The 21,786-nt window shown below is 42.4% G+C and overlaps 1 protein-coding gene across 2 annotated transcripts in view; it reads left to right on the top strand.

The window, feature by feature from the left end:
- Positions 1–21,786, top strand: part of NAGPA (N-acetylglucosamine-1-phosphodiester alpha-N-acetylglucosaminidase) — a 128,153-nt gene that overhangs the window by 45,574 nt on the left and 60,793 nt on the right. For both annotated transcript variants that reach the window (XM_085649045.1, XM_085649046.1), the window contains 2 exons: positions 16,845–16,984; positions 19,231–19,339. In XM_085649045.1, coding sequence (XP_085505171.1) covers positions 16,845–16,984; positions 19,231–19,339 — 249 coding nt within the window. The remainder of the gene's footprint in view (positions 1–16,844; positions 16,985–19,230; positions 19,340–21,786) is intronic.

The following is a 21,786-nucleotide window of genomic DNA, read 5'->3' as shown; positions in this document are numbered from 1 at the left end:
CCTACTTTCCACCATTGCCCCTATCCCCAACTTCCACTCTCACAAAATTGTCTTAAACCAATGACTCCGAGAGGTTCACCAAACTTGCAAACCTTTCTCTTTTTTTTCTCTTTTTTTTTTAACAAAATAGCTTCTTTGATTCTGACCCAATCACCAATGACAAAATGATCTTCTTCTATTGTTAGGATTGGCACTAATATTGAGTTAGCACACTCTTCTCTGGTCTTCCTTCCTCCTTATCAACTCAAAAGGAGTTTTTTCGATTAGAAGCATGTGGGTTGTGCGATTATACCTAAATCATACCATTGACTGAATCACAAACATCCGTTCTACAATGGTAAGCAATCTGAACACAATCTACCTGCACATGATTGAATTACTCACCAATACAATTACTGTGTGGACAATACAAAGGGGCTCTCAAGTATTTCCCAACTCACTGAATCCCAAAATTACTCTGTATCTGAGAAGTAAACTGAACTCTATTGTCTGTGAGAATCATTTTAGGAACAACTTTTTCACTAGACGCTTCTCGTCGTAAATTTATATCAGGCTATTATAGGTTCACATGAGAACTTAACCTCAATCCCCATGGACCGGTAGTACTTCATGACTACCATATATACCTGCACTGTATGAGAAAAAAATGGAAGGGACATAAAAAATCAAGATCTACTGGCGCTAATCTAGGGGTCTGGAGATTAATGTAGGCAAATCAAACCACATGACTATAAACCCGCACCGTCTGTTTAGAAACAACTTGAAGGTAGACTTGTCAAAGGTAGGCGCACGGAGAAACTAACTTGGGACATGCAACTCCAAAAAAGACAAACCCATTTATCCCATAGGAAATATAAAACATTGGTCAAAAGAGCTATTTCCCCAGCTATTGAGATATATAGAGCAGTGGCCTCGAGCAAGGGGCTTTATGAAGCAGAGATCTGGGGCTCAAGGGACTCCACAAGCCTGAAAACTACAGAAAATTAATTCATAAGAGCACTATTAAATGTCCCAGTCAGTACACCTTTAATTCCTCTACGCTGGGACTTGCACGTCAAGGGAATTGACTATATTGCACACCTTTTAAAATTCTAACTTATTGGGCCAGAATATGGACAACCCAGGAGCTGGCTCACTTTAAAGAGGCTCTGCAGGAATTGATTCTCCTTGATAAGACCTACACTATACTGTGGCCGTGAGAGCGGTGAAATCTATATGCACCTAGTTAAATATGGGGGCATTGTGGGACAAACCTAGCACGAGGGATAAAAACTCAGTCAGCAAGATGAAGGAAATATACTGGTAACATGTCTTGCAAAAGACCTGGCAAGACAAGAGGTCTGTAGGGCTATTTGACAAATGCCTAAGCCATAAATTCACCCTGCTTTTCAAACTTTATCTTGATAGAATTACTCCTCCAACACTCTTATCTCAGGACCTTCGCTCTGTGAGTGTGTTTTTTCAGAATCCCTGTCCTCAGTTATATGACAAGATATGCGTAATCAAAACAGAATCTGCGTTCTTTTATTATGCCTAGGTGCTAGTGTCTGACCAGAGGGAACAAGGGGCAATGTTGTTAGACCTTGCCTAGGCTGTTCAGACTAAATCCCAAGATAATAATAAAATGTTAAAACTTGCTGGTTGTGTGCGGAAATACAATGTGGCACGAAAGCAAGCAGGATATTTAGTAATGAGTGCCAAATAAAAGCGGCCTACAATGTGCACAATTAGGCTAACATAGGGAAATCGACAATGGGCCATGCAAGAAACAGACAACAGAACCAACTGAATTTGCCTTCTCGAGGTACCTAAAATGAGCATGGTCACAACGAGCTGCTGCAGTGAAGATCTGATCTTGACATGTTACCTAACCTTGACTCGCCATTTCACTTATACAACTAAGAGACGCCCTGAAAAAAATTCTTCCAGCCAGACAGAATCCTTTGCTGAATAGGCAGGAGCGAAATATAAAGCCTGTCTTGTCACTCCATCTAAGTAGTGAACCCCGAACCCATTGCACACACACCACTGGAACCAGTCCTATGAAACTATTATGTATTCCAGGGAATTTAAAAAAAATACTCTTCTGTAATATGCACTTTAAAACTATCTGTCTTTCAATTGTAGGGCATATGTATTCCTTGTGATACCAACATACAATGGGCATCATGTACTCTAGCTTTGTTATTTATACTAATGCCTCAGGGAGTGTTTTCTAGTGGTGGCAATAATGGTATCCTTTCTTTGTCTTGGGCAAAATGTATCAGATGGAGGAATTGTGAAACTGAATGCGCTAAACGAATGTGATTGCTATTGAATTTTATTATATGTATCTATAGTCAGTCGGCCTATGCACGATGGTGTTAGACGATTTCGGACTCTGACCTGGGTTTAACTGTGATATTGAGAACACTGTCCTGGGCACACGAAATGAGGATAAAACAATGGTAGGAATGTCTCGCATTGTACTAATTTCTGTGGTCGACACCAGTGTATTGTTCAAAAGTATTTAATAATGCAACAACGAAAAACAACCAACCAACCAACACGTGTTTTGTCACATAAGGGAACTATCCCGTGACTTCTTCAGGGCTGAGTGGCTATGCAGAGTGACCAGACAGTGTCGCAAGGCCGGTGATAATTCCAATCCGGCCAGGGGGTCAAAGAGGACCAACCGGTCCATGTCACAGTTGCTTTTTTTGCAGTAAAAAAGGCCACTTTTCAACGTGGTTTTGCCTCTCACCCGCTCTTTCCTGTTTGACCAAGTGGTGTGATCCTGGGCAAATACTTAATTTCACTGGGCCTACTTTTATTCATTGTTACATATGAGAGCTCATTCAAACTTGAGAGTTATGGATTGTGCGCTGTGCAAACATTTCTAATAAACTGTACTAGAGTGAAATGCATTTGGCAGAGCAGATGTGTGTTGCAGTTTAAGACCACTACTGGCAGCTGTTACATTTCCCTAGTTGCTAAATGAGAGGCCAGTTTAAGAGCTCAGCAAGCTTGTGAAGGAGAGTTGTGTGGCAGGATGTTGTTTTCCCTGCAGTCTGCCTACGTATCGAGACCTGCCAGCCCTCAACTAGTGCTTGACTAGTTATTTACATTGAGGGACCATGACCGATGGTCCTAGAGGCATGCAGCCACCGACAACCTGCTACTTATCTCTCAGCACTGTGTGAAGCTCACTTGCCCACCCTGACCAACAACCTGGCCGAAGAAAAGACGCTCGCTGGGCTATTGAGAACAAAATGTTCTAAAACTGTTCTGGTCTTTGTTCTTCAGGTAACCATATATACAACCATGATATACTTGAATTTAAAGATGCCCATAGATCATGCAAGTTTAAATTGATGGGAAAATGAATTATTTTTTCTTTTACGTTTACCTTATGAAACTTCAACTGATTAATACAATCAAATGTAGGTTGTGTGTGTAACTAGAGAGAGACAGATTTGTGCCCTGTTTTGTGCTTTGGGAATTACTGATTTCTTTATTCATAGTGCCATGAGGTCCTAACCAGCAAATAAGGCACTGTGTGAAAATGCAATAGTCGTCTTAAAAAGCAGCTGTACTTTAGTGATCTTCCATTTCAAGGATTTTGCAGTAGTTAAAAGGTTTTTTTTTTTTTTAGAGTTTTTCATTGCTCAAAAGGGTGTAATTTCTGATATTAATGTCTTTCTGTGGACTACATTGCTTAGTTTTACGCATGCAAAAGGAGTTTCTCGTTACTCAAATGGGTGTAATTTCTGATATTTATGTTTCCCTCGTCTTCATTGCCTGATTTTGCTCGAGAGAAAGTGTCACTTATAGTCGTTAAATGTCACTCATTATTACACTGAAATTATGAAAATGTCACACATAAGCAATCTGAAACCGTGGCAGCTATGAGGGCAGGGGGGCGGTGCATAAAAGAGGGGGTCATGAGGGACAGTCATGAAGAACGGCGTCACGAGGAGTGGAATTACTAACAGTTTATACATCAATCTAAAAAGTGTTTCAGTCAAATTGAAAGCTAGAAACACTCCAGGTCTTTGCATCAAAAGAGAAAGAAAAAGACCATCTCATAGACTAGAAACCCGGTTTGGTTTGAGGATGACAACCCTCGGGCACCTTTTGATAAAGATCCCGCTATACAAAATTGCATTAAATAAATTTAAAACTCTCACCATCGATTATTTAATATGGCGTGGCTAGTCCCCCTGCATGGGAGGAACTCTTGAGAGTGAACTCTTGAGAGTGATCACCCTATGGGTGCAGTCAGAGGCGCAACTAGAGCCAAATTTCGGGAGGGGCTAATAAAATTTTTTTGGGGGGGGGGGGGAATTCTTCCAGCAATAGGCAGAGTGAAGATGCAGGGGCTCTAAGAAGGGGTGAAAGCACAACAAAGTCTCATTAACAAGTAAATGTCTTTGAAAGACCTGTGAAGTACTCTGGTGCGGCTGTGTATGTGCCCGGGAAGCTGTCGCAGCCCGGCTGACACACACGATGGGGGAGGGGGGAGCTGAAGCCCTTTGAGCCCAATGGGCGTTGCGCGCCGGGGGCAGTAGAGGTAGGCCACCCAACAAATTAACAGGGAGGACCGAGCCAAGGCTCAGGGCCCCGTGCTCATCACACCAGCATGGGGCCTCGCCCCTATGCTGCAGCTTTGCCAGGCCCACTGAGGGGAAGGGCGTCTCTCTCCTGGGCCTCGCAGGCACATTTAGTGCTGGGAGGGATAGGGAAAGGGGCTGGGCCCCCTTCTCCCCTGGACCTTGCAGCCCCAAACCATAGCTTCAAGGCCAGTATACATTTAGCAGTTTGGCCTGTAATTGGCGATCCTATCCCGACTGCCCACTCAAAGGCACTCGGCACAGCATGATGCCAATTGTCCTGCATTTTGACACCCCAGCATTTTCAAAGGACAACTCTCATTCAGCCCATTATGAACTGTGAAAGGGTTAGCTTGTCAGTGGCAGGCAGGGAGGCGTTGCCGCACAGGTGGGGTCCTGCCCCTTGCAGATTCAGAAGCACCTTCAGCATTTGCGATGCAAACTGGGTTAAATGAGTGATTGAAACCAATTATTTTTGCAGTTTTATATAGCACGAACTTGGCCTGAAGATATTGGAGTGCTTTACAAGAGCAATGGCTACATTCCACAAGGACACATTCCTGGGAGAATAAGTGATTTGATCAGAATCACTGTTGATGTTAAGCCGATTGCTGTGACTCAAACCTGGTTCCCCAGCCAGCAGCTCTGGACTAATTCCACATTCTGTCTCCTCCTCTACCCCAGTGGTATAACGCAGAACCCCACAGCCCTTGCGGGGGCCCCCAAGCTATAGAGGCGCCGTCTCAGCACAGTTATCAGGCCCGAGAGCTTCTGATTCATGGGCCCTCTCGAATTTACCTTGCAGGGGGCCCCCCCCTCAAGTTTCGTTATGCCACTGGTTACAGGGTATTTCCCCCGACCTGGCAGCACCGTGCACACTCTTAGCATAGCAGACACAACGCGAACTAGCCTGAGCACCAATCTTCCTGTTTTTACTAAAAACCCTACACCGAGATAGCACTTTAACTGTGATATTGTTTAATCTCTCTTTTTAACAATGTGCTTTTATGTGTCTTTTTGACTAAAGATGAAGTGTGATATTTATTGCTGATATTATGTACTTATACGTTTCTAATGACCGAAATAAAGTAATAAATGATTGATTGACTGACTGAATGGAGCTCTCTGGATGGATTGTGTTCCGCTCTTAAGGATAGAAGAAGTACTATCCAGTATAGGGCAGTTCAAATGGTCCGCTAATTTAGATTTAAAGGTTGCATACCACAAGATTTTATTACATCCTGAATCCAGGCATTACACTACCTTCATTACTTCCAGGGCGCATACTAATGTTGTAGAATGCCATTTGGTTTGGAGTCTGCAGGTTTAGCATGTCAACAGATAATGCTGGAAATGTTGTGTGAAAACCCCCAATGTGGCAGTCTTTCAGAATAATATTCTAATTTATGCTAACATATTACAGCAAAATAAAATTGTTGAAAACGTTTTGTAGATTCTGCAAAATAGTGGCGTGACATTACGTAAAGATAGGTGTATATTTCAAGCACCTGGAATTGAGTTTTTGGGGCATGTGTTAAGTTGTGCTAGAGTGAGACTCAAACCAGGATTAGTTGATAGCATCATCAAAGCTCCTACCCCAGTTGACCAAGATCAACTACGATCTCTCTTAGGGAATGTGCCAATTTTATTCAAAATTCAAATAGTTTTGCAAATCTGACAGATTTGTTTTACCTTTACTTAAACAGAGGTGCCAATTTTGACAAAGATCAAAGAAATTCTGAAGCACCATCTTTACAACCTTACTCTGCTAAACCAACCAGTCACGTAATGGTAGACACTAGTAAGTATGGGATGGGGGCAATTCTTTTACAAACTTAGGGTCATGGACAATTTACATTTAGTTTTGCATCCTGAACATTAAGACTTGTTGAACAAAGAAATGTGGTCACAGAAAAAGAAATGCTAGAGTCTGGTGTGGAAAGTTTTATCCCTATGTCGTGGCTCACCAGCTTAAACAAATAAGGTCATAAACCTCTATCTGATCTATTTTCTAGCAACACACTCGGAGAAGCGAGTCAGTCAGATAGTGATAGACACTAGTGTGTATGTATCAAGCTCATTTACCTGACATGTAAATAATTTTTGCTTCATTAAAGAAAGAGTACAAGTTTCCAAGAAATTATTGAAATGACGAATTATATATGTAGTAAAATCCATAAAGTGGGACCAAACTGAAAGACAGTTGAAAATGTTCTGCTGTTGTTGCATTGCGGTCCACTTATCCAAGGAATGGGTTTGCTGCAGCACCTTTTTGTTTTGCAGCAGCCGATCATGGAAATCAATGTAGCTTTACTTGAAGCTGGCCCTCTGGCTCAACAATGCTTTCAGAATCTCCAGATCCATGCACTCTCATTAGTCCACTTTTCGTTCCTAATGGAAAATATTCTTTCCACTAGAGCATTAGTTTCTGGCACACATAATGCACACTGAACCACCCTGATAATGTTCTTGAATATAAATTTGTGATTTTGGAAATTAGTCAAAATTGCCACCCACTGTTCCTCTGCAGTCATCTTCTGATCATTCCATAAGGCAAGTCTATCTGCTGTGTATTTTCGTACACCAGTGATCTCGTCAATTTCAGTTTTGTCAATTTCAAACATGTTTGCTATTGATCCTAAAAACAGCACAGACAAACCAGCAGTATCCAAGACAGGTAGACAGTATCAAGAAGAATCTAGAAAAAAGTGTTCAAGTTACAAAAATAAAATATGCCCTCAATCCTACAAGTAATCAATACAGTTGATTGTTGTTGTGGAAAGCGCAAACAAAGTTACAAATTTGTGTTTCTGAAGCTAGTCCTTGCTTCTTCTGGGAGTTAAGAAACCACTTTACTCTTAAGCTCATGAAGCAGGCATCTCTCCTTACCTTCAATTTGTCTATTGTGTGATTTTTTTTTTTCTCTTGCAATTTCGATGTTATTTGCACTCAGCTTTTCCATTTCCTTTATTATGGCACCGAAAAGAGGCAGTTGGTTGCACAAAAACCAGAGGCAAACTTCAGCAAGCGGTTTTTCAGAAAACATGGCTATTGCTTTGAGGGAATATGCTTGGGACAACAAGTACAAATGCAGGACTGAGAACAGTTTTAGCCCCCTGTCAAGTGGAGGAAGCAGCAAGTAATAAGTGTTTAGGAGTCACTGATAATCTACATCAACAAACTCACAACATTCTTTTAGTTCAATTTGGATAGTTTAGATGTGGAAGTATTTGTGCAAACTTAAGTCGAAATATTCTATATCCACAGTCAGCCCATCAGCAGCATTCAGCACTGCAGTGTGGACACTGTGTGCAGCACACCTATTCTAAGTAATTTATATTCGGAATGGCTTCCTCAAGCTTGCAGAATACACTGTTCCCTCCTGCTCTAACCTTTCTCCCAAAATTTGTGTTAGTATTATCTGCACAAACCCCAATTAATTTTTCAGGCAGATTACACTTTCACAAGGGCATGGCACAATTGCTCAAATAATATCATAGATGTTTCGCCAGGAACTCTAAGTTTTCACTTTAAAACACCTAAAGTACTTGAAACACTGAATTACAGTTGGTATTCACTTAACTCTTTTCCTGTCGGAAGTATCAGTTGATACAGATATACAAATAATGTTAATTAGGGAACTGTTTAGATCACTGACTGCAAGAGGAGCCAGTACTTTTGTAATCGGGCTTCTGTCTTGGTGCGAGCACTGCAAAACTTTACATCATGCAGTTTTCAAATTTAATGTTGAGGTACAGTGTGTTGACTGACTTTGCTTAGTGATTGTGCTTAGCGAGATGATATGCTAATGTCTCGCCAGCAGCAGCCCTCCTGAATTCAGAATGTGTAGAGGCTGCCTTCTCAACTTAATGAGTTTGTGGGGCTGATTTAGTAACACTTAGTCACGGATTTGCTTAAAAAAAGTGACACACACCCTTTGCAAAGTGTTGTTGTGGGGGTTACTTTTCAGGGCAAACCCTGCTTTGTATTGGAAAGTAGTCGTAAAGTAGCAGTATGTGCTGATTTGCTTCATGCATGTACATAGGAGTTCCTAACCACCCAGGGATTTTTATGCTAATCCCCTACTAACATTGGTAGAAAGGGATTTGCTTAAAAAATAACCACTTCAAAGCAGGTGTAATTTTGGAGAGAAGTTTTATTTTATCCAACCTTTTCCAACTTCAATGTGTGCTGTGCTGTACTGTGCTGTTTTGTTAAACTTTACTTAGTAATCTCTTTGTTTCTCCAGAACAACTGATTTTTCATTTTTGTATGATTCATGGTCTCTATATAATGAGCGTGTGTGGGATATAAGTCCTACGATACGCTACATTGGGATTGGTAGCGTTAAAAAAGAAATTAAATAAATGTGAAAGAGGGGTTAAGGAGAGATGAGGTGCACCTTTTAATGATAGTGAGAGTATCATTTGAAGAAGGTCTTGGGGTGGGGGTGCAGACAAACTGTGAACATCAGGCACCACCAACACTAAAACCAGCGTGGTGACGGTTTTGTAAAGGATGGATAGATCTTACATCAATGATGAACCGAAAAATGGATTCCCTTCTGCGCCACTCACTGATTTAAAAATTATACTGCTGTAACTAAGGCCACATCTGTAAGCATATGCTAGAATGATTCTGGTGACAAGGAAATACGTTTAATTCCTCCCTAAGCCTCGAACTAAGAAGGACAGGCAACACCTCTCTACAAATAATAGGGACTCCATCCAGCTCCGACTTCTGCCCAAAGATATGTAAACAAATGGCTGGTATGGTTTTTTTTTTTTATAGGAATGGGTGGCAACACTGTACTGAGCACAGAGAAAGAGAAAACAACCATTTAAATACTTCTAAATTGCTGGATCACAAGTCTTCTGCTATCCCTTGCAGGATGGAAGGACAAATCTCATGATGCTGCTGATGGATCCTGGCTGTAGCAACTGTGATATGGAGGCTGAATCCTGACTTGATGGTGCTGTTAGAGCTGGGCCAGGGATATGAACTTCACTCAGAGCCCTTTTGCTAGATCCAGAGGACAACCCTTTGCAGAAAGCCAATCTTCCTCTGCACATGGAAGTTTGCTGTGCACAGTGAGGGTTGGTTGCAAAGCCTCATCCCATCCTACGTGACCAACATCTGCTACGTTCAGCCTTTGGTCTGCTACAGTTGGGACTGGTGACACGGACTGGACTATGGCCAGCCCTTCTAGTTTGCAATGTGCAACCAAACTCTTAATGTGAATTTTGGCCAAGCAAGCCATAGTGAACTGAATCCTTTTTTTTTCCTCCAGGAATCCTGTGCCAGATCTGCAAATGCCCAGACTCAAGTAGGACCTGGGATCAGTAAATCCGGCATTGGACTTAAGGATCCTACTATCAAAATCTTTTTTTAATATTGGTTATTGATAGGTGGGTCCTTTTGGGCTCTTCCTGTGAGCTTGGAGAGCCTTATGCCCCTTTTAGGTCTTGCCTAGGCAGCGCGCATGCGTTGCTCTAGGAGGGCCTTTAGCCATCGGTCTTCACTTTTCAAGCACTGCACTCGTGCTTGTGGCGGCATCCATCTTGCGGGAGCGAGCAGCGGCACGCCACAAGCACGAGTGCAGTGCTTTAAAAGTGAAGACTGCGTGCGTACGCACTTACCACTCCCGGGCTTGTTTCTTTTTCTTGCAGCACTCCATTAGAGTGCATGTGTTTTTCTCACACTCTGCCCTTGGTACTGCTGCCCCACTCAAATGCCAACCCTCCTTGCGTGCCCTGCCCCACTCAAATGCCAACCCGCCTTGCGCTCCCTGTGTGTTTTCTGTCACCACCCAGCTTGACCGTTGCTTCCCCTGCCCTCAACTTCCGGCTTTTTTTTTAATGCTCAAGTCCCCCCACTTTCCATTGTTCCGGTCACTTGGCCACATTGGCATGAACTCCCAAACCCTCAACCCAGTCCTCTATTGCTTCCACGCCCTTCTTCACCAGTTTTATTTTTATTTTGGAGCGCTGGCAGCTGCCATTTGCTTCAAGGCTGCCCTTTCTTTTTGATGCACTTGCATGCGTATGTGCCCCCACCCCCTCCGTTTTTGCCCCACACCCGCGGAAAGTTCTCCTAGGAGAAGCTGTGCACTAACTAGTATCGCATGTGGGGGGGGTGATAGCAACTGCTGTTGGGCAGTAGTAACATTTCAATGTTTGTATTGCCTGAAGATCATTTTTTGCTGTATGCCATCAAAATATGGTTAGCCCACCACTCCTGAATCAGAGTGCATCCAGTTACTCAGGATGTAGAAGTGAACTACCTTAATCCGTATTTTGATCTCACAATTCTCCCCTCGTAATATCTTTCATGCAACCGCCGTTCACCGCAACTGACTCCAAGTGCTGCCCTCTGGTGAACACGCTTGCTACATACTCCTGAAGAGGTAATGCGTGGCCAGCGACTCTGAGGATCACTGCGTACGTCCAGGCCCTCATTCAGGTGTTTTACTAATGAGAAGAGTTGCGCTGCTTCTTCCACTTGATGAGCAGGTGTGGATTCGTTTTGAAATGCTTCTGGATTGGCCCAGGAGAGCTAACCAATGGTGGCTGATTTGCTCCTCCGGAAGTGTACACGTTTATAGCCCATGTTTTCGACTCGTCATTTCCTTCATATTGTAATATGTAGATTCTTTGCTGTTGCTCCTAGTGACTCAGACTGTTCCCTGCTGCTCTACCTTTGGAGCCCTAGGGATTCATACCACAATCCACAAATTTGGTCACTGTGCATATTGACACTCACTGCTGTTTTGGCCACTTTGCCTATGGACTCATACACACTACTGCTTTGGTCACAGTGGCTATGGACTCAAAGTGCACCCCAGTGCTTTGGACACTGTGCCTAGGGACAGATGCTACAGCCCACTTCTGTGGTCAATGTGCCTGTGGGCTCATACACCATATTTACTTTGGTCACTGTACATTTGAACTCATACAACTATTCTCTGCTTCGATCACTGTGCCTATGGACACAAAGTGAACACTTTTACTTTGGTCAGTGTGCCGTTGGGCACAAACTGCACCTTATTGCTTTGGTCACTGTGCCCATGGACTCATACTACAGCCCACTGCTTTAGTTACTGAGCCTATGGACTCAAACTCAATGTTTTAGCCATTGGACCTGTGGAAAGACACTACACCCCAGTGCATTGGTCAGTATACTTATGAACTCCTACTACACCCCACGGCTTTGGCCACTTTGCCTATGGTCTCCTACATAACCCTACTGTTTTAAACACTATGCACATGGACTCATGCAGCACTTCACTTCTTTGGTCACTGTGCCAAGGGACACAAACTGCACCCCTCTGCTTTGATCACTGTGCCAATAAACTTGTATCTCTATGCCCAGACCACAATACTTTTTAAATGCTAACTTCTCAAACTTCTTTGCATATTAACACCAAACCAAACAAAGACACTTCCTTGAGTAAAGATCTATTTGCATAACATGTTTGCTGTAATTCCTCTCAACCAGTTTTTCTGCATCGAGGAGCAAAGAATCCTAGGAGTTCAAATGGGAAATGTTCCTTTTGGACCCCCTCCTGTTTAGGAACCCAGTTGATGAATCTGTACAACACTTGCTATGCACACCATGGGAAAGCATGACTGCATTTGCCATTGCACAGTGAGCACAAGTGTATGTTCATCACATAGTATTTCGTAGAACATTGCAAAATAAGTGACATATTACACAAACTGGAGTTTAGTGAGCGGTGATGCTAATTTGAAGGAAGCCGTGTGGATGTACCCACAGATAACATTAAAAAAAAACTGCATCACTAGGTGATCTGCTTACCAGGAGCCATTTTGAACCTGAAAAAGATTTAGGTAAGGCGACATAGCTTAATTCTAGTGGAAAAGGTTTCTGAAAATGTGGATCCTGTAAGAATTGTGCAACCGAGGTGAGTAAATAAACAGTATGTCACCTTTGAAAGAACAAATAGAGCTAATGATCAAAAAATAGAGTGGCAAGTGGAACATGTCATCTTTGCCCCAGAGTGTGAGTGCAATAGAAAATATGTTGGAAGCCCTGCTAATAAATTAAAAACATGTTTATTGCATCACTTGAGAGCTATAAAAACAGGCATAGCAGTTATCCTATAGCCAAACATTATTGGGAGATGCATGTTGTGGCATAAAACATATCCCCATTAACCATTGGGGCGGCAATTGTGAGAATCCACTGAGAAGGAAAGAATCAAGAACGGTCCTACGATTGGGCGTTGAATAACCGTGGGGACGTAACCAGGATGCTGAATTATGTGTCCAATTATGACTGTCATGATCCGCTTTAATATAATCAAACATGTGTCGACTGATCCATGTCCTGACACACTCGAAAACAATGCAATTGTAATGTAAAACGAGCCACAGAGTGTGATCATATGCTGAGAAGTCTCTGCAATCTTTTCTGAGAAGCACATCGTAAAAATGCTAATTTGAACATTTATCCATCAGTGGATTTGCCCTTTATCAGTGAACCAGGAGATTTTAGAACAGGTAAACTGTTTTGACGGTCTGGAAATCGTAATTACACTAAACTGTCTTGGAAGTAGGAAAGGAAAAAAGCTGTTGCAATTTTAAAGCAGGCAGCAGCTGTAGTTATTAGATGTAAACAAAGAATAGGGGGGTAGTCATTGCGTTCTTTACTGCCTGGTTGTAGAGCAAAGGCTGCTACAGCTGCGATATATGGAGCTGAAATTCGGTGGTACACAGATTCCTCTATACTTCAGAATGTTGAAAATAGGTTTCTGAGTACATTGTTGATGGTGGGGCAGTGTCTCTCTTTAGCATCACTATATTTGGAACTCTGCATTAGGGCTATGTCTTATATTTTTGCCGTAGCCCCAATAATTTACTGGGTATGCCTACAACGACATTGTTTAGTGGGCACACACTTGGATGCTATAAGGGTGGTAGTCTATTATCCTGGTCTGCTTGGGATGCCCTGGTGGAAACATGTTTGCAGCACCTTAACCAGCTGAAACTCGACATTATGTGAGAGGATCCCACCGTGCTTACTTGGGAAACAATAAATAAGGTTAAAGAGGCTTATTGGCAGAATACAAATCAAATGATGAGTCTAGTAAGTATGGTATCCTGGTACAGGGGTTTTTAAAGCACAAATCCATTTTTGGCTTTGAACCCTATTTAGATAACATGAACCCAGAGATACAGCGCTCATTATATATAGAATTCCACCTGGAGACCCTTCCACTGAAGGAGTATGTTGCAACATGGAGTAAGACAAAGGAGATTGATGAAGTGCGTGATTGTGCTTGTGGGGAGACTGAAACTATTGCCTATTTCATATTATTTTGTCCAAATGTAGCGTGTATGTGCATGAAATGGCTTGCCTTCTTATTTTCCACTTATTTTTTTAATGAGACGGATACCTTGGCTCTCTGTTACAGGACTGATCATCCAGACATCTATTGTGCAGTTTATTTATATATTTGGAGTGCTTGGATCATGAATGGGAAATGGAAAAATAACTGATTTTAAATTGTATAGCGTTGTATTTATCATGTAATGTTTTTAACATTTTATCAAGGTGTTGTGCTTTTCTTTTAATTATCTTTGTATGTTTTATATTGTATTTATTATGGCAAATGCCGAGAACAACAAATAATGATGAAATCCATCAGTGAAGCGAAGTTGATGAATCGTTATCGAAAGAACCAGATGGGGTGCATGTAATCATGATAACTGAGAACTTTTGCCTTAAACCGAAACCTTCATTTTGGGATTTTAAAATATAGGTTATGTATACATAGGTTATCAGGATGAGTGTGACAAGTTGAAGTAGGAAAATTTGACAAATGTCAAAGTTTTAATATTATCCCATATCCTGAGGTTGAACTTTTGAATATCCAATGCAAGGATAAACATGATGCATTCTTATGTGACAACTAAATGTTTGGCTTTCAAAAAATCATGAAAAGTCACATATGTAAGGTTTATTAGAAAATTGTCAGTGTGAGTAGTAAATAGTATCAACCTAAATAGGAAAACTGCAGGGTGGTTATTTCTGCATTAATTTGCAGCATGAGGTTAATTAATGGATTTTCATTGAAAGGATCAATAGGGTTTACGATAGCTATAAATCATTGTTGGAAATTAAAACCCCAAACTATGACCCGAAAAAACCCGAATTAATTGCAAAAGTGATTAAATGAGTAGCAGCTTGCACCCTTTCCACTGTTGAATTATTCATGTGAATGCTAATAAGTTAGATGTAACATTTTAGCATTTAGAATCTTTATCTGTCATCAAGACTCTTGAGTCGTGAATTCAAAAACTGAATCATGCATGCTAGGACTTCTGTTATAAATGTTAACGTTATTAGTGAATATGACTAATTCTCAAGACAACAACTTGAAAATGTGTCTGCACCTTAAAATTATGCAGATGAATTGTCAATGTTGGGATTAATAATTTGTTGTATACCTTAATCTGTGGCTCTAAAACTGTGAAAGATGCCTGTCAAATTTTAGTAACTTTCTGCATAACCCTATAATGAAGAAAATATGAAAAAAACTAAATAGTAGAAACAACAGTAATGTAGCCTAAAAAGGGCGCCTGAAAATTAACATTCACTGATCTATATGGACGACGGTCTAGTTGCTAAGTAATTCACTGAATGGGTGTTTTTCTAGCTCGAAGCCTACGAGATAGCACAGCTGTCTGGTTGCTAAAGACGTCACTGGGACATTCTGAAAACTGACCTAAGAATGCATTTCACCCATTGCTTACCATTAGCTTTGTGGTTTGTAACTCACATTTGCTTGCTTTCTTTTCGCTGACTTTATTTGTTCGAGGCTGTCCAGCATTTCATCGGCCCTTCTGTGGAGCATAGCCTGTTTATTGTATTCTTCCATGAGTGCTCGCTTTCTGGAAACAGGCCTTTACATTTTGCTCTTATCTTGTCACATTTGCTGCGCATTCTAAGACAGAGGTCAAATGTCGTACTCTGTCATTTGAGGGATCTTGGTGGTTCCTTTTCTGGCTTCAATGTGAGAAGATTTCTGTGACAATCTTCCTGAGTACTGGGGGTGGGAAAGGAAATGTATTTTTTGCACACAACAAAATGTAAATGTCTGTAAATGAACTGTGCACATATTTCAGAATATATTAGAATTGGTAAAGTACAAATGAAGCACACTGTTTGTAATTGTGAAGTGTGGTGAAAACAAATATTTTAATACAATCAAAACTAATCAATACACTAGGTGATGCCATTTCCACACATTAACTTTTGTGCGCCTGTATAGTTTCATCAGTAAAAGTCTATGCACAAATGTAATGGTGATTTCAATTGAAAAAGTGTTGTCTGTAATAGCAGTGAGCTACCACACCATGTGTACTCCACTCTATCCTCCCACTTCACTCTGTGACACTCCACTCGCACAACCCACTCCTTGGCTCTCTACTCTACAACACTTCAAAACGCATCACTCCACTCTATCCTACTCCACTCTATCCTACTCCACTCTATCCTACTCCACTCTATCCTACTCCTTTCTACGACACTCCACGACACTCCACTCTGACACTTTACGTCACTCCACACTATCCCATTCCACTCTGACACTCAACTTAGTAAATCCTCTCGAAAAAAGTATCTTCATAAATCCAACCCCTAGTAATTTTTGTCAGCCCTTCGAAGCTCAGATTATTATTGGACAGCCATGTCTCAATCTAATGCTGACAGCCACAGTCTTTTACACCTTTCCCAAATTTTCAGTTGGCTACCCCGGGCAGGAGGGTTCTACTTTTAAATTTCCTCTAAACCTTAAATTAGACTGTTATGTCCTCATGCTCCTGTTATGCCTCCTTCTCCACCCCTCAGGATAAAGGATGCTCCTCTTAAGGCAGAAGGTCAACCAGGAGATGATTTTTCCTTGGGATAAAAAGGCCTCTTAGCACAATGAAGTCCCCTTGGAAAACTGGACACTATTGAGGATACAGTAGGTCTGTTGGGCCCCTCCAGGATAAGGAAGCCTCTCCGTGTCCAGAAGGCCTCTCATATGGGATGCAGCTATCCTCTTGTAATCGAGGATGACCTGCTGAAAACAAGTTTTCCAATCATTGGCAGTGTCACTTGGCAGCATTTAATAATTTACTTACTTGCAAATGCATAGGTTTGAGTACAGATTGTGTTTAATAATAGATATCATAGTGGATTTTTGCTTACGTGAATCCATTGTATGCACTGATTGTGTTTCAGCTACCTGTCGGAAGAGGAGGTTATGGATGAAGTTAATCCTTTTGTACAGCTGGTGAGCGGAGTAGTTTGGCTTCTCCGGGATGGCGAGATCTACATAGAGGAAAGCAAGAAAGCAGAATGTGATGCAACTCAAACAACAGGTAAAAAAATCAGCTTGCCAAAGACTGTTAGAATTGTAGAGTTAGATGGGATCCACGCAATTCTATCTGACCTTCTGTTGGGGTTTGTGACTTCTGGATCATTATATTAACTTCCAGCTGTAGAACAGGTCTCCAGTCAATCGTTCTATTTAATTTTGTCCTGTGGTACACCTGGCCTCAATGATTCAAACATAACCTGGGATCAGATTTGGTATGTCTCCTATAAACATCGAGGATTGCAGAACACAGAAATCATAAGACAAAGAATAACTGTATAGCATCTGAAAACATGAGCCTGCAATTCATTTACATTTGTGTCCAATACACAAAAGCCAATGTGTGTTTCTCCCCTCTGTGACCAACGAAATACAGCTCCCCCTGACCTGAAGGATGCTATATCCTTTTCCAGCAAACTAGGTTTTTCTGATGACCCCGCATCATTTGGATTTGCATAGCACAGCAAGGGTAGCCACATATTTTCTGCACCCACCTATCCGCACTCATTATCCGACAACCAGTAAACAGATGCTGAGAATGATTGTTTCTAAGCCTTGAAAAACACCCCAGGCCTGCGTGCCACTGAGGGGCGAAACGCACGTTGGCAGTTGAACCATCCAGTATTCGCTGACGGTTTCTCATCTGTAAGCAAGGAGTTGGACAAAGAATCCCCAACCTATGATTTATGAAATTGCACTTCTCTAGAAACAAACAAATTGATTTGAGGAATAATTTTCTTGTATAGTAACCCATTATATGTTCTAGCCAGTTATTCTTTGTCTTATGAGTTCTCTGGGGTGCTGTGTGACTATCTATGTTTACTATTAATGTGATGTGGGTAAATGGACCAAAACCCATATAGCTAAGACTGCACTCACAGACCATCTAGTCTTTTGAGCATAACAAGTAATATGGTGGACTATCACGTTTAAGGAGGGTCCTCCTTTATTAACGTGTCTTGCTTGCAACTCCGAATCTGTTATTTGGACCCTTCACAAGTTCTTTGTAGACTATCTTTGGGTAATGACATTATGATTGCAGTATGGTGTACTGTAATTTTAAATATGATTTTGCTCATTGCATTCCTCCTTGCACCAATGTACATATGGAACATTAGTTTGGCTTTTTTCTCCATTTTATGTGTAGATTTTATTGACCCAAAACAAAGAGCATGACCTCCATCTCCCTCCAGACAAAGAACTCTATACTTCTTGGTTAAAGGGCGTACAGCCTCACATCCCTCAGACTGAGCAGAGGGCTAACATTGGTCCTGGAGCTGCAGCCAGAAAAATTGGGCAGTAAGACCAACTCCTCTTAGACCAGGACAGAGAGCACTGCACACTTAAGATTCTAGGCAAAGTACAGATAATGATCATAGAATATCTCTTACCCCTCCATGCTGAGCATAGAGACCCATGCCTGCAGATACTGAGCTGAGAGACCTATGCCCCTCGCATATTGAGCAAAGAGACAAATGCCCTCTTTATACTGAGAAGAGAGACCTATGCCCACCAGACACTGAGCTGAGAGACCCATGTTGATTAGATACTGACAAGGAGTTCCATGATTTTCGGATACTGAGTAGAGAGACGCATGCCCTACAGATACTGAGCAGAGATACCCATGCTAATCAGATATTGAGCAGAGAGCCCAAAGCCCCGTGAATATTGAGGAGATCATCGCCCATTAGATTCTGAGCAGAGATTCATCAGATATTGAGCAGGGAAATCTTTGCCCGTTGGATACTGAGCAGAGGTAACCATGCTAATTGGATACTGTGCTGAGACCTCATTCCTCAGATACCGAGTAGAGAGACCCATGCCCCTCACAGAATGAAAAGAGACTCATGAACGTCAGACACTGAGCACAGTCCCTTGCCCCTCCGATACTGAGCAGAGAGGCCCATTTCCCTGGGATACTGAGCAGAGAGGTAAATATCCCTTGGCTACTAAGCAGAGGTCTATACCATTTGGATACCTAAGAAAGAGACGCATGCCCCACAAATAATGAGAAGAAAGACCCAAGCTCCCGGGTAGTGAGCAGATACACTCATGGCGCTTGGATACTGAGCTCAGAGACCTACACCCCTTGTAAATATGGCAGAAACAACCCATGACACTCAGGTACTGAGCAGATCCTCAAACATGGTCTATACTTACCAGAGAGCCTCACACCTCTCATACAGTGCAGATTCCTTAGCGAAGCTCGTCTATGTGTTTTTCGTGTGTATTATTTGCTTTCTTTTTCAGGAAACTTTGACCGATTCATCAATGTGACGTCAGCGAGAACTGCAGTTGGGCATGATAGGCAGGGACGTCTCATATTATTCCACGTGGATGGCCAGACTGATGCAAGGGGGTGAGACTTTTTTCTTGCAACTTCACTGTTAGTACCATTGCCTTCAGATCATGGAGGGTATTGTGAAAAGTTTCAAGCAACTCTCTGAGTTAATTTGTGTTTTGACCAGACATGTTGGTACAGTAACTGGGTTGCATCTGGGTGGCTTGTATTGTCCCTCCCGAAGTTTAGCAAATGGGTGTTGGCAGATATGGACACCCCCATGTTGTACCAGCTCAAGGAGCAAAATGACATGACCTGGCCCACGTTGTCCCTCTTCAAGGATCTTAAGACCAGGTCTGCCTTACAATTTTCCTCACTGAGCCAACAGCAATTTCAATTCATAGATCTGTGTTGGCATACATTATCTATGAGAAGGAAGTCCTTAGACCTGCACTAGCCCTAATTAATCCATAGGGAGCAGATAGACCTGTGTTGATATACATTTCCCCCACCCCTCAAAACCTGTTACATGGTCTTGCTGGTCCACATCGCCCCTCCTCAAAGGACTGATTAACATTGGCTGAAACAAATCGCCACTCATGAGTTTGTTAAAAACATGTGCTACAGAGGATTAGGCAATATATTGTCTCACTCTTTTGAGTCCCTAATGTAGTCACTATCCTCTGCATTCCCCATTTTTAGGTCTGGCCTAGGCAGCGTGCATGGGTTACTCTAGTAGATGACCTTTAGAAATTGGTCAGCTCTTTTCAAGCACTCGTGCTTGTGCTGGCATCCACCTTGCGGGAGCGAGCAGCGATGCGCGCGGCCACCCTAATTGAAAACAGATGAAAACAGATGGCCCGCGGGGATTCCAGCACAAACAAGTGCTTGAAAAGAGCTGTTTACCTTTGCCTGCTCACGGGCATATAGAGCAGGCAGCACATGCTTGGCAGGCAGCGCAGGTGTAGTAGATGCTACTGCTGCAGCAGTACACAATTCTCTATCACAGAACATGGTTAGCGCAGGCGGCGGCAAGTCAAGCCTCCGTCACACACTGAGAGCACGTACAGTGCAGCCAGCAGCAGTGCACGTTCCCCACTGCACAGAAGAGGTACGGCTCGTGGTGCAGTTTCCCAAGCCCCACCTAGACAAGCACACATGTGAATAGGTCCGCACAAACGTCCCTCACGTTACATAGAGCATGGACAGTAGCAAGGTAAGCATCCCTCACATAGGAGCCCTGCATATGCAGCAGTAACATTGCATTTGCAAGCCATCGCCACACTCCGCTCAAGTACATCATGGACAACTTAAGTGCAACCTCCCCTCGCTCCCAGAACGTGCTGCCTAGTCAGGGGTAGCTTCCATCAAAAGAAGAACAAATACAGCACATAAAGATGCAATGCAAGCTGCCTCCCACACCGACAGACACAAACTCACTCACAAACTCACTCTTACAGTAGCAGCTAGGCGAGCTTCCATGCATACACTGGAGCAGGTCCTGCACTGTGAGCAGCAACTCAAGCTTCTCTCATACACATACAGCAAAGGCAGTGCACCGAAGCTTCACACTTAGTAGACGTACAGCATACACAGCATCAGTGCAGACGTCCCTATCGCACACTCATCAATCCAGAATTAGTATATAGCCCAGAAGTAGTGAAAGCTTCCCTCATGTGCTGAGAACAGATACAGACGTGTCATAGCAGTAGAGTGTATTCAATTTTTAAACCTGAAGGGTGGGCTGCGTTTATTTTTTTCTTGTTCAAGAGTGACAGCGTAGAGCAAGAGAGTATTCAAAAAACGACAAAGAACAGGCCTTAAAACTCCACCATGTTTGCTTATTTGTATGGCCAATGTAAAAAAAAAAGATAATTATATAAGAGTTTCTGATGTACTAACCAGGAGTGGGCTTCTGTCTATGATCAGAGATGGTAGGCAGAGGCCTCTGGAAAAAACATGCTTAAATGACAGTCCCAGTACGATCATGGTAAGCAGTACCTTAACTTTCACAAGTACCTGTTCGGAATCAGGGTCTGTTGCGCTGTCAGAGTGATGGTCATAAGCAGTTCCTGATAGGTGTGCTAAAGAGCACCATCTACTTTGCAAAGCCTGGAGCCAGTTGTACGGTAGACTGTGCAGCCAGTTTCATTGCAATATCTGGATACATCTGGGCTACAGGTGCTGAATCCATTGTATTGCAGGGCCGGGAACCGGTTTCAAGGCACAGGTGGAGAGTGAGTGTCCAGAACTCCTAGACTATCCAGTTCCACTGCAGAGCCTGAAGCCAGTTGCATTGAGGTGTCTGGAAAGAGCTGCATTACAGAATATGGAAACCGTGGCATCACAGGTGCTGAATCCATTTGTACTGTGGGGGAGGGAATCAGTTTCATCACTGAGGTGTGAGGCTGCGGTGTAATTGTACTGAGATACAGTTTCACAACTGGAATCCTCTCCATTTTTAGATGTGATCCATTATTGTTGCCATAGTAGGAGCAAAGGCTAGTGACCATGAACATGTAGGG

The sequence above is a fragment of the Triturus cristatus genome, chromosome 3_2, assembly GCF_964204655.1.
Source record: "Triturus cristatus chromosome 3_2, aTriCri1.1, whole genome shotgun sequence".
Lineage (NCBI taxonomy): Eukaryota > Metazoa > Chordata > Amphibia > Caudata > Salamandridae > Triturus > Triturus cristatus.
This window is presented reverse-complemented; position numbering and strand designations above follow the sequence as displayed.